Source organism: Anguilla rostrata, chromosome 7, assembly GCF_018555375.3.
Source record: "Anguilla rostrata isolate EN2019 chromosome 7, ASM1855537v3, whole genome shotgun sequence".
Taxonomy (NCBI): domain Eukaryota; kingdom Metazoa; phylum Chordata; class Actinopteri; order Anguilliformes; family Anguillidae; genus Anguilla; species Anguilla rostrata.
In genome coordinates this window covers 25,866,048-25,878,127 of record NC_057939.1, presented here as the reverse complement: position 1 = coordinate 25,878,127, position 12,080 = coordinate 25,866,048, and the positions used below count along the sequence as shown (strand labels likewise).

Below are 12,080 nucleotides of genomic sequence, written 5' to 3'. Positions count from 1 at the left end.
AAAAAAAAATATATATATATATATATATATATATACATTACATTATAGGCATTTAGCAGACGCTCTACAGAGCGACGTACAAATGCATAGTCATGAGTGAGTGCAAGAACATAGAGTGAAGTAAGATCGTAGCCAAGGCCATCGTGATCCACCTGTAGGTAAGCTGTCCAGCAGATCTACCAAGTACAAACTGCACTGATCACATCTAATCACTAATCAGACAAAACATCCGCCAGATACACTAACTAATCATATTATCTAACTAGTACAGTGAGCTGAACTATAGGCTAGGGGGTGGGAGGTGCAGCCTGAAGATGAGTCTTCAGTCTGCGTTTGAAAGTGATGAGATTCTATGCTTCTGACCATCACAGGAGTATCACCAGCGGGGCCGGACAGACAGCAACGGAGGAAGTACGAGCGAAGGGAGTGCCAGCGTCCAGAGGTGGCAGAACGAGAGGTCGCTGGTGTGTAGGGTCTGATGATCCTCTGAATGTACCTGGGCTGACCCCTTAGCTGCCTGGTATGCAAGCACCAGGTCTTAACTTTATTATATAATCATAATAATTTACTTGCCCATATATCATGAAAAATATGGTCCTGATCTAGAAAATGAATGTAATTTGGATGTAGAGCAGTAGTCCATGTCTATAAGGGGTTGCGTAATCGGCCAGTGTCACTCTGTCATGAAGGGCTTAATTCGGCAGGGCATCCCCTGTGACGTTGCTCAGTAGTGCCCCCTGTGGCGGACTTGTGGACTAACTGCACCGGCTGCACCAGGTAGACTTGCTGACACTCGAAGGGACAGGCCAGCGAGTCTGGGTCCCTATTCATAAAGCGCTGATCCAGGATCAGTTTTGCGGTCAGGATACAGAAAGCGGAAATGCAAAATTATTCTTTCTTTTCTCTCTCAGGGTGACAGGGGACGGAGGTTTGAAAAAAAAAAATCTAAATCTAATTTGCAACTTGAAACAGGTTCTCCCAGTTCTCGCCATTTGGATTTAGAACAGGCTGCGCTGATCAGCTTTCGGCAGTACATTACTATTATTACGAAGCTCTTGAGGCTAGGAGAGGCTAATGGGTAAAATATAATGACCTGCTTCTGAACCAGAAAAACTAATGGTGTCAGTCAAGCTGTTGTGCGTAAGCCCTGCTTAACGGTAACGGAGGAGTCAGAACAACACGACGATGATTACCGCTACGTGCGTTCGCTCAGGACGGGCATAAGGGGGATTATGGGAGCCCTGTCACCGACGGGCAGAGAGAAAATCACGGCAATTCTGTGGCTCGGCATCCCTGAGACCGGGGTTGCCGATTTAGGCCAGTCTATTTTTAATGTTCTCTCTTCAACGCCAAATCCATCTACGCTTCCAATAAATGCGCTGCACTGCATGACATGAAAAATAGGTATGATTTCAATTATTTAAATATATTTGTATGTTGTATTTGGCTATTGCACATGAAACACTGATCATTAAGAATGGCTTCCTCACGATCAGGTAGAGGCCCGTGTCTGTCTGTCCTTTCACCATATAATTACCGTCATGTTATAGAAGACCCTTCCGGAAAAGCAGCCTAACCTGTGCATATGCAGACATACTTTACACAGCAGCATCTGTGCCATGGGCAAACAGGCTCTGGAATAAATGGGAGGAGTAGGATCTGTATGGAACACTAAATTATTATGATTATATGTTCAATGCGTATGCTATTACTGTTTATAAATATGATAATGCATTACCACAGTGTATAAACAGAGTATAATACAATATAAGAATATTATAATATAATGAGGTAAAATTCTGAGCAGTAGCGAGGACCAATGAGAGTGCAGGCACACAGCATCCAACCAATTGCAGGCTGTTACTGGCCAGCAGCAAGCCAATAAAAGGGGCACTTAAATAGAGAGCTGAGGAGGGCTGTTTATGGGCACTGAAGGCTAATGGCCAACTATGCCTGACAGTAAGCTGTCTATCCTGACAGACTATGTACACTGTGACAAAGGGAAGGGTTTGATTGGAATATGAGAGTTCAGCTTAGTCTAGTTCCAGGCCATAAAATCAGGCCAGAAACAGGTCAGAAATGACCCTTAATCTGGCCTGATGTAGTGCAGCACACACACACACACACACACAAAGACATAAAAAAAGATTTTAAAAAGTACAGTCAGACTAAACTCTAGATGGTACAAACTGACATGTATTAAGAAACACAGAAGCCACAAACTCATAAGAAACATCTTTTTTTGAAAGTCATAAAAACCCTGGGCTGCAGCGATGTTGCAGCCTTCCCATGCCAGTCACTGGGGCTGAATCCAGTGATGGTCTGTAAACTTGGCCAAAGTCCCGACAGTCCTAAGAAAGCCCAGCTGTACAAACAGCGAGCAACAGAAACGAGTCAGATGGCAGCTACAAAACAATGGCATTCATAATGGGAGGAGTAAGAGCAAGACCGGCGTATGGTAGCACCTGGGATGGGATGGCTGAATGGAAGACGAAAGCGCCCCACCCAATTTAACCCTCCCCCCCTTCAATTAATTAATACTGAACAAAAATTCTGCCCTTTGTGCAATGAAAAATACAGCCTACTGCACAGGAGTGGGAAGAACCCCCATGCCAACACGCAAGAGAGTAAGTAAAACGTTGTGGGATTTCAGGCGCATTTTAAAGTGTTTTCTGCGTGCTGCTTAGACGCAAAGTCTATGCAACAAAAACCTTTTTAAAAAACGATGCATTTCAGGACACGTGCATAAAGGGGCTCTCAAAAGAAGCACATTTGTGTCTCGCTAAGTGAGCCATGGCTTCAGGAGATCGCAAAGCTTTCCTGACCATGATTGAATATGTAAGAAAACATGATTGCGTTTATTCAATGTCCTTGTTCATGAATTGTGACAATACACACCCAGAGACACCAGTAGGGTTCAGCGTGTTGAACACGACCGAGGAAAATCAGGTTAGGTAGAAACGTCCGCGATTGGCGGATCTGCACACACCTACAGTCCGCACCTGAGGACCGAGCCGCAGCCGAGGTGAATGAGATTAATAATGTGTGGGACTGTCGACTGGTGTGTAAAACTAAATCACTCATTCTAGCCTGCGCTCTGCCCAACTGACACATGATCGGACAGGTCTGTAGAAATGGCAAGGCATTCCGGTAATGGGGTATAAAAATATGCTTAAAAAACAAATGTGCAGCGATTATTATTTTAAACATTTTTTTTATTTTTACAGGCATCAGTGGATGATCAGTTTTGATAAATTAAAAGGGGGGATTTCTACTGCCGAAATTCATGTTAAAAATTTCACATTGTCCCCAACAAATAAACTGAAAGAAGAAAGATAAAAAAGCACTAGGTGAGGAAGAAGAAACAAGTGTGGGGCAGAAAAGGATATAAAGTGTGACTGTAATGGATTCCAATTTATATGGTGAAAGGAAAAAAAAGGTTTCTGAACTGAAACATGGCTAATTAAAAAAAAAAGTAGCTCTGATCACTGTGCCCCGAGTAAGGAAACAAAAAAAATCACGGATCCCAATATCAAAAACCCACAATGATCCACTGCCACTGGCATGTTCTGGTAGCATGTGGCCTTTTTTCCTGTTGATCTGGTCCATTATTAATGATAGTAGTCTATGTGTACTGTATGTGGACGTGCTTAGTTTCGCTTTCTGTACCTGCCATCATCACTGTCTCTTGTGTTTGGCCTTGTTAAGTGACCTAGGTCCCCAGAAAGGTACTTAAAATAACATTTATCATCATTATTATTATAATTACATCCTGAATATTGATTGACAGGCACTAGTCAGGTAAGATAGTTAGAGATGGAGACAGCCAAACTCTCTCCCATCAAAAAAGAAGCCTGTTACAGTAAAGATCTTCACACTTTGAAACCAATTCCCGGAGCAAAACAGGTTTTACTCCCATTCTGGGTCATGCTATGACTCAATCCCATTACAGAACAATCCAATTTTGTGTAAATTGTGAAACACCAAAGCAAAATAATTGTCTGCAATCTTGATAGGATTTTTTAAAATGTGGTGAATAAAAGAAGATTGAATACAGCTCACTGAGGGGTCTTCTAGTGCAGGGGCAGGGTGCCAGATTGGAAAACAGTCAACCTGCTCAAATCAAGGCCTGAAACTTGAAATCTTGAAAAAATAGCTAAAAAATATGAAAAAAATTAAAAAATATTACACATATGTAAAGTCTTGGAGAGAAAAGGCAGCACTTTTTATACATACTCCCCATTTCAGGGCACCATAATGTATGGGACAAATGGCTTCACAGGTGTTTCTGAATAGTTTCTGTTCAATTGCTTCTTTCTGCAAGTATAAGAGAGTTTTCAGTATCTAGTCTTGATTCTAGGCTTTTGATTGCCCTTGGAGTCTGTTATTGCCATTTGTCAGCATAAGGACCAGAGTTGTGCCAATGAAAATAAAGGAAACCATTATGAGGCCTAGAAATACAAAAAGAAAACCAAAAAAAAAACAGCCAGAAACATGGGCCAAATCTTAGACTTACCAAAATCAACATTGGAAACATCATTAAGAAGAAAGAGAGCACTGGTGAGTGTAGTAATCATAAAGGGCACAGTAGGCCAAGGATCAGTTTATGACTGATCCTTATGTTGACAAATTCCAGTAACAGACTCCAAAGGCAATCAAAAGCCTATAATCAAGACTAGATACTGAACGCGCTCTTATACTTGTAGTAAATAACCAAGAGAACACACCTAATCAGAAACACCTGTGAAGCCATTTGTCATGAATATTATGGTACCCTGAATGGGAGCCAAAACATAAAGTGCTGCTATTTCTACACGGTGAAACCAAACTGTATAAAACTACTCTTTAGTAAAAGCTGATAATCTGCACTTTAAACACATATGAATTGTTTGACTAGACACACAAACACACATTTTAATTCTTTATGTAGGCCCGCATTTATAAAATACAGCATAAAGGCCCAAATATATTTCAGTTGCTGTCTGATGTCCTTCACTTGAGTTGCAGAAAGCATACCAGTAGGGATAAAGCAAACAAAATGCAGGTTAGACATTTGCATCCCAATTGCACCGACAGGAAACATTATGGGTACAAGAACACATACACACACACACACACATATATATATATATATATTGTATATGCACAAGCTTTATAGCCTAAACCAAAGACATGGCAGCCAACACCGCAGGCTTTGCATTCAGTAATAGGCCTTCATCTTTTCCATGCTCGGTATTATGCATTCATAAAATACATGGTGGTGAGCAGCCTCTTTAACAGGGAAGTTTTGATAAATCCACCATCTGATGATAAAGCTTCACTATTTGACAAGCTTCAGGTACAATGACAACCGAGGAACAGGCGGAAGAGGGACAAACTGCACCAGCGCCAAGGAATGTAAATGATTGGCAGAAAGAGGAAGATTAAAAAACCACCCAGTATAGCAAAAAATAGCCCAAATTATGACAAGCCGCCCAAAGCCATTTTTCCCCACACAATAGCGTAAAAAATAGCCCAACTGGACGGGAAAACACCCAATCTGGCAACACAGTGCAGGGGTCTCAACCGTTATTGAACCAGGGACTCCCCCACCTCCCAAGCTCAAAGGCATCCAGGGAACCCACATACATCATAAGTTAAAAAGGGTTATGAAGGGGTTTGAAATACACTACATGGCCAACAGTATGTGGATACCTGACATCCAACATCTCATCCTAAATTACGGGCATTAATACGGAGTTGGTCCACCCTTTGCTGCTGTAACAACCTCCACTCTTCTGGGAAGACTTCATACTAGATTTTGGAGCATTGCTGCAGGGAATTGCTTCCATTCAGCCAGAAGCGCATTGGTCGGGTCGGGAACTGATTTGGAGATTAGGCTCGGCTCGCAGTTGGCTTTTCAGCTGATACCAAAGGTGTTGGAAGAGGTTGAGGTCAGGGGTCTGTGCAGGCCAGTCAGGTTCTTCCACACTGTTCTCGACAAAACCATTTCTATATGGACCTCACTGTGTGCCCGAGGGCATTGTCATACTGAAACAGGAAAGGGCCTTCCTGTTGTCATCTAGCTGTAGCATTAAGACTTAAGACACTGGAACTAAGGGGCCCAGCCCAAACCATGAAAAACTGCTCCAAACCAAGGGGTGTCCAGATACTTTTGGACTTTTAGCCATATGGTTTATTTTCCCAAAACTATGTATAGTCATTACATATCAAGTCTGCCTAGGGAACCCCTACAGGTCCTTCAAGGACCCCCTGTTGAAAACCCTGGCACTTTCCAGCACAGCAAAGTGTTTTGTGTAAAATCATCTCTAATAGAGCACATAGTGCCCCTAATGGACTCCAATAAACTCTGTTAGAGTTTATTTAGTACTGACAATTTTACCTTTACACTACAAACTGCAAAGTGCACAATCATAAAATGCACAGATGAAGTGGGGGCGCATTGTGTGTATCTGAATGTGTGTGTGTGTGTGTCCGCTCAAAAGAAGTCTGATTGAGCCTTGCAGTGCAGTACAGAGCAGGAAATACAGACGGGGTTAGGGTTGGGGTTAAGTCTAAAAAAAATAAAAGGGAGTGAGTCAGGCAGGGGGACCGTGTCCTGCTCCATCAATCTCTACCCGTGGGATGCTTATCGACCCCGCTGGGACCTGCATGCCTATGCCTGGTGACTCATAGCCGGGAGTGTGTGTGTGTGTGTCATGCATGTGTGTGTGTGTGTGTGTGTGTGTGTGTGTGTGTGTGTGTGTGTGTGTGTGTGTGTGTGCGTGTGTGTGTGTGAATGTGTGTGTGTGTGGGGGGGGGAGTACATGACACAGTGAGTAACTCACAACCACAGAGGACAGAGATGAGGGGGTATAGGGGGATGTTGGGGTGGGGGCAGTGACAGTGACTCGGCTGACCGTGATGGGGAGGATAACGGGGGGGAAGGGAGTGGAGGGGAGATGGGAGTAATGGGAGAATGGGGTGGGATACGGGGGGCAGTGACTCGGCCTGACCTGTGGTGGGGAGGGTAAGAGGTGGGATGGGAGTGGAGGGGAGATGGGAGAATGGGGTGTGACACGGGGGGCTGTTGGGGTGGAGGCAGCGAGCAGCGACTCGGCCTGACCTGTGACGGGCGCATCGATGTCCAGCAGGTTCTTCTCGGCGCGCAAGATGGCTGCCCCGTCGCCGATGAGCCGCAGGGCCACGCCTTCCTCCACGCGCCCCTCCTTGGTCAGGTGGGCCTTCAGCACGTCCACTCTGGGCTTCCCCTCGCTGTCGAACAGCTCCTTGACGGTCAGCTTGTGGCTCGGCGGGAAGGGGACGGCTGCGGGGAGGAGAACATCGCTGTGACTCCTGCAGCACAGTCGGCCTGTAATACCCTCCCTCCCATACAGAAGAGCGCCGCGTTTCCGTCACAACGCATTACTAACACATCTCCTATGGACACAGCGGAGGGCGTTGGATGGCACGTTTCCACAGAAGAACGGCTCTGCGTTGGACCCAGAGAGATGTCCACTACATAGTACTGTAGGAGGCTGCAAATCCCAGACATTGGGGGTGTCTCGTGGCTTGGCCTAGTGCAGGACAGTCCACATGCTCATTGCGAGCTGCGATGTTGGCGGTTCAAATCATACCACACAACCTTTGCCGCATGTCTCCCTCTCTCTCCCCATTATTCTTGTATCGCTATACACTGTCCTATACAATAAAGCTGAAAAAGCCCATATACTGTATATATTTTAAAACCCAGATGTTGTACTTTGTGTGCATATATGCATGCCTGCACATACAATCCGAATGGCAGACTGTTGCAGTAAATAATGATTCCTAAACTGCGCACATCGTGACCACTTCTGCCACATCTGTGGAGGGGATGCGTAGCGTTCACATGGCAACGCTTGGCAAAACGCCCCTCTCTGACCCCCGGAAAGCACTGCCTGCCACTGCATTTATACTCAATTAGTTTAATTAGGCTTCTGAAAAGGACTTATTTTGCGTTCATTAAATTTGAGAAATGCTGTCGCCTCGGGGAACAATCAGAGCACTCTATCCTTTTTTCGTTGCCATGATTTCATCTGGATGCTGTCCCCCTGCTCTGAATGGTTAGCTTTCAAAATCCCCCCCCCCATGTCTGCTTAATAAACACACCATGGAAAACCAATGTGTATAGGAAATATAGGTTTGGGCTTTCAGAAAAATTTATAAAAAATGTACTGATCTTCGTGGCTGAAGTGTAAAAGAATAAAATAATTGAAGTTAAAAATGCCTTTAAAAATTTGTACTGTCAGATACACGCTCTTAGACATAAAACCCCAATAGAATATAATTTAGCTTTATAAAAGGACACTGCTTCAAGAAATAGCAAATATTTATCTTTGTTAGGATGGAAATGAGAACGTATTAATACTTTATGGAAGCATACAACTGTACTGCACATAAACTACCAGTTTGTAACAGAAATTAATTAGCACTCAGGATTTGGAGGATTTGACATGGCAATTTAGCTCAAAGTGAGGATATCGATTATACTCCCATACCTAAGAGTGCATATCAGACTTCCAGTAATTGCAAAGACAGTTTAGCATCTGGTTCCAAATTTTAAATGGGGCTGTTGTCTCCACCACCAAATTAATGTACACAGAATCTATTCAAACTGATCTCTGGGTAGCCTTTGTGCATATGGAGTGGCTAATGCTACAATATGTTCCTGAGCTAACATTCTGAGCTAATGGAGTTGATTTCTCTTTGAAGCTCTGGGCACACCGTTTCATGTTTTCAGCCAAGCTGCATACAATGCATTCTTAGTGGCCATCTCTGAACTGCTTGACAGCGGACAGCAATGACAGGAAGGCTGACGGGATCACCCCAAATTGACACTGCTGAGTCTGTAGTTCTTTCCCCCTATCTATGGGCATGTGTTGGTGATTGACATGTGCAAAGCTTGTCACCTCTTGTCTTCTTTAGGACCTGTCAGCCCTGCCCTCATTCACATCTCCTCCCCCCCAAGCTCCTATTGGCCAAACCTCTGACAACAGCCTGCTCAGCTCAGCCACGCCTTTGCGTACCGATTATACAGCTATGGCCTGAAGGTTGATTGGCTGCCGCTTCAGCGGTAACTCACAGGGTCCTCAGCACTTACAACGGGCTACTTGACAAACATCTCCTACTTTCGATAAGTCACCAATGTATTCATTCAGATTTGGTCAACTTTTACATAACATGTTATTTTGCTGAAGGTCTTTGTCATGATCAAATACCGAAGAAGGACACACATCCTTGTATCACTGGAGACATGATGAGAAGGAGAAATGGAAGGAGTAAAGAAATAAGTAATCCTGCATGCAGACATCTTGTTCTCACATTATATTCACAGGACATTCTTTCAGTTATTGCTGGCTTTCAAAATCACACTCTGAAAACCGGGAAGAATGAGAATTTATTAGGTATTAACAGCCTCACAGTCATTCTCAGAAAATTAAATCTGAAGGCATATTTCTCAGGATTATGACCAAAACTTCAGAGTGATACTTTGATACTGATGTGGATTGAGCCGATATCTGCCAGGCGAAAGAAAGAGCTCAGAGCGATGCTTCATCCTGGAAAATATGCACTAATGGCCACACTTCTCAAACAACAAATCTCAAGGACTTCAAAAGAGGTATTCCCGTGACATCACACTTCAGACTGAAATATGAACTTGGAAGCCTCTTGCTCTGCAGAATGGCTGCTGACCAAAGTCAGTCTCTGTCTCCCAACCTGGCTCTGTCTGCTCATTTCTTGAGCAGGAGTTCTGGGGGTCTTAACACTTATGGAGGACCGCTCAACCTGGGTCTGGGATCTATCTTGGGGTCCTCATTCCAACTGAAAATGCAATTCTCCAATTAAACCAAAACTTGGGTGAATTAGTCAGTTTAAGATGAGCTGCCCTCAAAGACCCTCAAGTCTTATGTATAACTGTGATATAACGCATCTATTCAAAGTTCACACTGCAATACATTTGGTAAGTTTTCGGGTTACCAAAGCGATGTCCTCTGTGGCCAGACTGACAGCTTTGACTGACAGACACGATTAGAATAATGTCCTAAACACTGAGAGTGGGGGTAGATGCGTGGTCACGGAAACCAACAGGAGCAATCAAAGTGTTTTTGCAAAACCGTGAAATGTAAGCTCTGTGTGTTCCACACGGCAGGGCCCACTGCATGCGAGTACGCGGTGTGGTCACTTGAATTTTTGACCATTCGGGGACAGTGGAATGTGGCATTCAAAGGTCCGGAAACTAACCCAGAATTAACAGGAAAACCCAGTTCCAACAGGCCTGGAACAAATGCTTGACCTAAGTACCTTTATATCTTTCTGCACCACTAAAACTCTTATAGAATAAAAACTGTCTGCTTAAAAGAGAAACATTTACTTTCACCAGTATTCAGAATGGAATTCTTCTTTTGTGTGTACAGATTTCATCAAATGTTTTCAAGGCCAGCTGAGCTGCTGTGGAATGTCAGTGGCATCTGAAGAGGTAAAGTATTCCAAAATGAGCATTTGACCCAGGCCTGGCCTCCAGAAGCCTTCACACCTCTGAAACCCGCCAGTGGAGAACCCTATGGAGCGGACCATTCTGAGCAACTGGGCGTAAGACCCCCGAAAATCCATCCCTCCCCAGCCCTGCCCCAGGTTCAAGGCTTGAGCGCCGATGCACGCCAGTGACCTTGCTCCCGCGGTTAACACGGCTGGTTCCCGTGGCGATACGCTGTGACTCCCGGGGATTCACACGTGAGGTAGAAGTGGAAAAACTGAGGACCGTTTCCTGAGGCAGATTTTTTTCAAAGGGTGATTTTCATTTCTCTCTCGCTCTCTCGCTCGCTCTCGCTCTCTGTCTATTTAGTCTACACTACTCCTCCCTGGGCAAACACGTGTGGTCATTAAGAATATAAAAAAACTATAATAAATTCGAGAAAGGGTTTGACTGCATGAATTCACAGTCTCTAACGACTGCAATCCATTCTGAGGCAAACTGATGTTTTCCCATCTTGCATCTGTGCCAGACTGCCTGCCTAAGAGTTGATTTGCCTGTAGAGAAAATGACAAAAACACCACCTAAACTGACCCAAACTTTTGCGATTATAACAAATTTATAAATCCTGAAAACTTTTAATGGTGTTTGTGTGTGTGCGTCTGTGCGACCACACTGATCTGAACATGCTTATATAAAAGAGAGGCAGCAGAAGGAGAGTGAGAGAAGGGGAGTGTAAGGTTTGTAAGGTGTAAGGCATGGCTTCATGAGACATGTTTCCAAAACTTGCCAGTATCTGGAAGCAGAGTGTGGAGGTAGAACCACACAAACCAATGGCTGCCTGTCACAACCAGAAAGTAAAGCAATCGTTTGCTGTGGATGGGAAAGCATTTGGATTGGTTCAAAAAGTCAGTAGTCGACATCATGGCCCCACCTTCCATCCTCAGGAAGCAGGCATACCTAGCCAATACTTCAGTGAGAGGGGTTCCAGACTTCAACATGTAGCTTGTGCAAAACATAGAAAAAATAACTTGCTTGCATAAGTGACAGTGGCAACCATCTGGCAAAGTGGGTAAAGGGTATGTAGCAGCTAAACAGAAGTATTAACCTCGAGTGGGAGAGAGATATCATGCCCTACTTGGATCATGGATAAGATTCAGCCATTTTTTCCTGCTGCCAACAAAGTTTTAGACAAAATGTAAAAACACATATCCCAATGTAAATGGAAGGCTAGCAAAACACACTGTACATACTGTAGTTATTCTATCTAAGCCAAAGCCATTTGCTTTAGCAACTTACAGTAAAAATTATAGATTATTTGGATCTGATGCTTTCTCAGTCCTAAGCATGCCAAATTAATAGCTAAAAGGAAACATTTTTCCCTTGCTAACTGACTATGAGGAAATGGGTATGTGTTGATGGGATCTCATTATTTCACAAATGGAGACAATGATAAAAGGATTTTAAAGTAATATAATAATTTCAGTATGCCATGCTGTGAAATATATTTATTATATTCTGAATCGGTTACTGCAGTTACAGTGAAGCAGTGCTTCTTAAACTATGGATCGGGACCCAACAGGGGTCG

The 12,080-nt window shown here is 43.8% G+C and overlaps 1 protein-coding gene across 4 annotated transcripts in view; it reads right to left on the bottom strand.

Moving 5' to 3' along the window:
* Positions 1-12,080, bottom strand: part of LOC135259482 (protein phosphatase 3 catalytic subunit alpha) — a 123,656-nt gene that overhangs the window by 50,729 nt on the left and 60,847 nt on the right. For all 4 annotated transcript variants that reach the window (XM_064343942.1, XM_064343944.1, XM_064343943.1 and 1 more), the window contains exon 2: positions 7,106-7,306. In XM_064343942.1, coding sequence (XP_064200012.1) covers positions 7,106-7,306 — 201 coding nt within the window. The remainder of the gene's footprint in view (positions 1-7,105; positions 7,307-12,080) is intronic.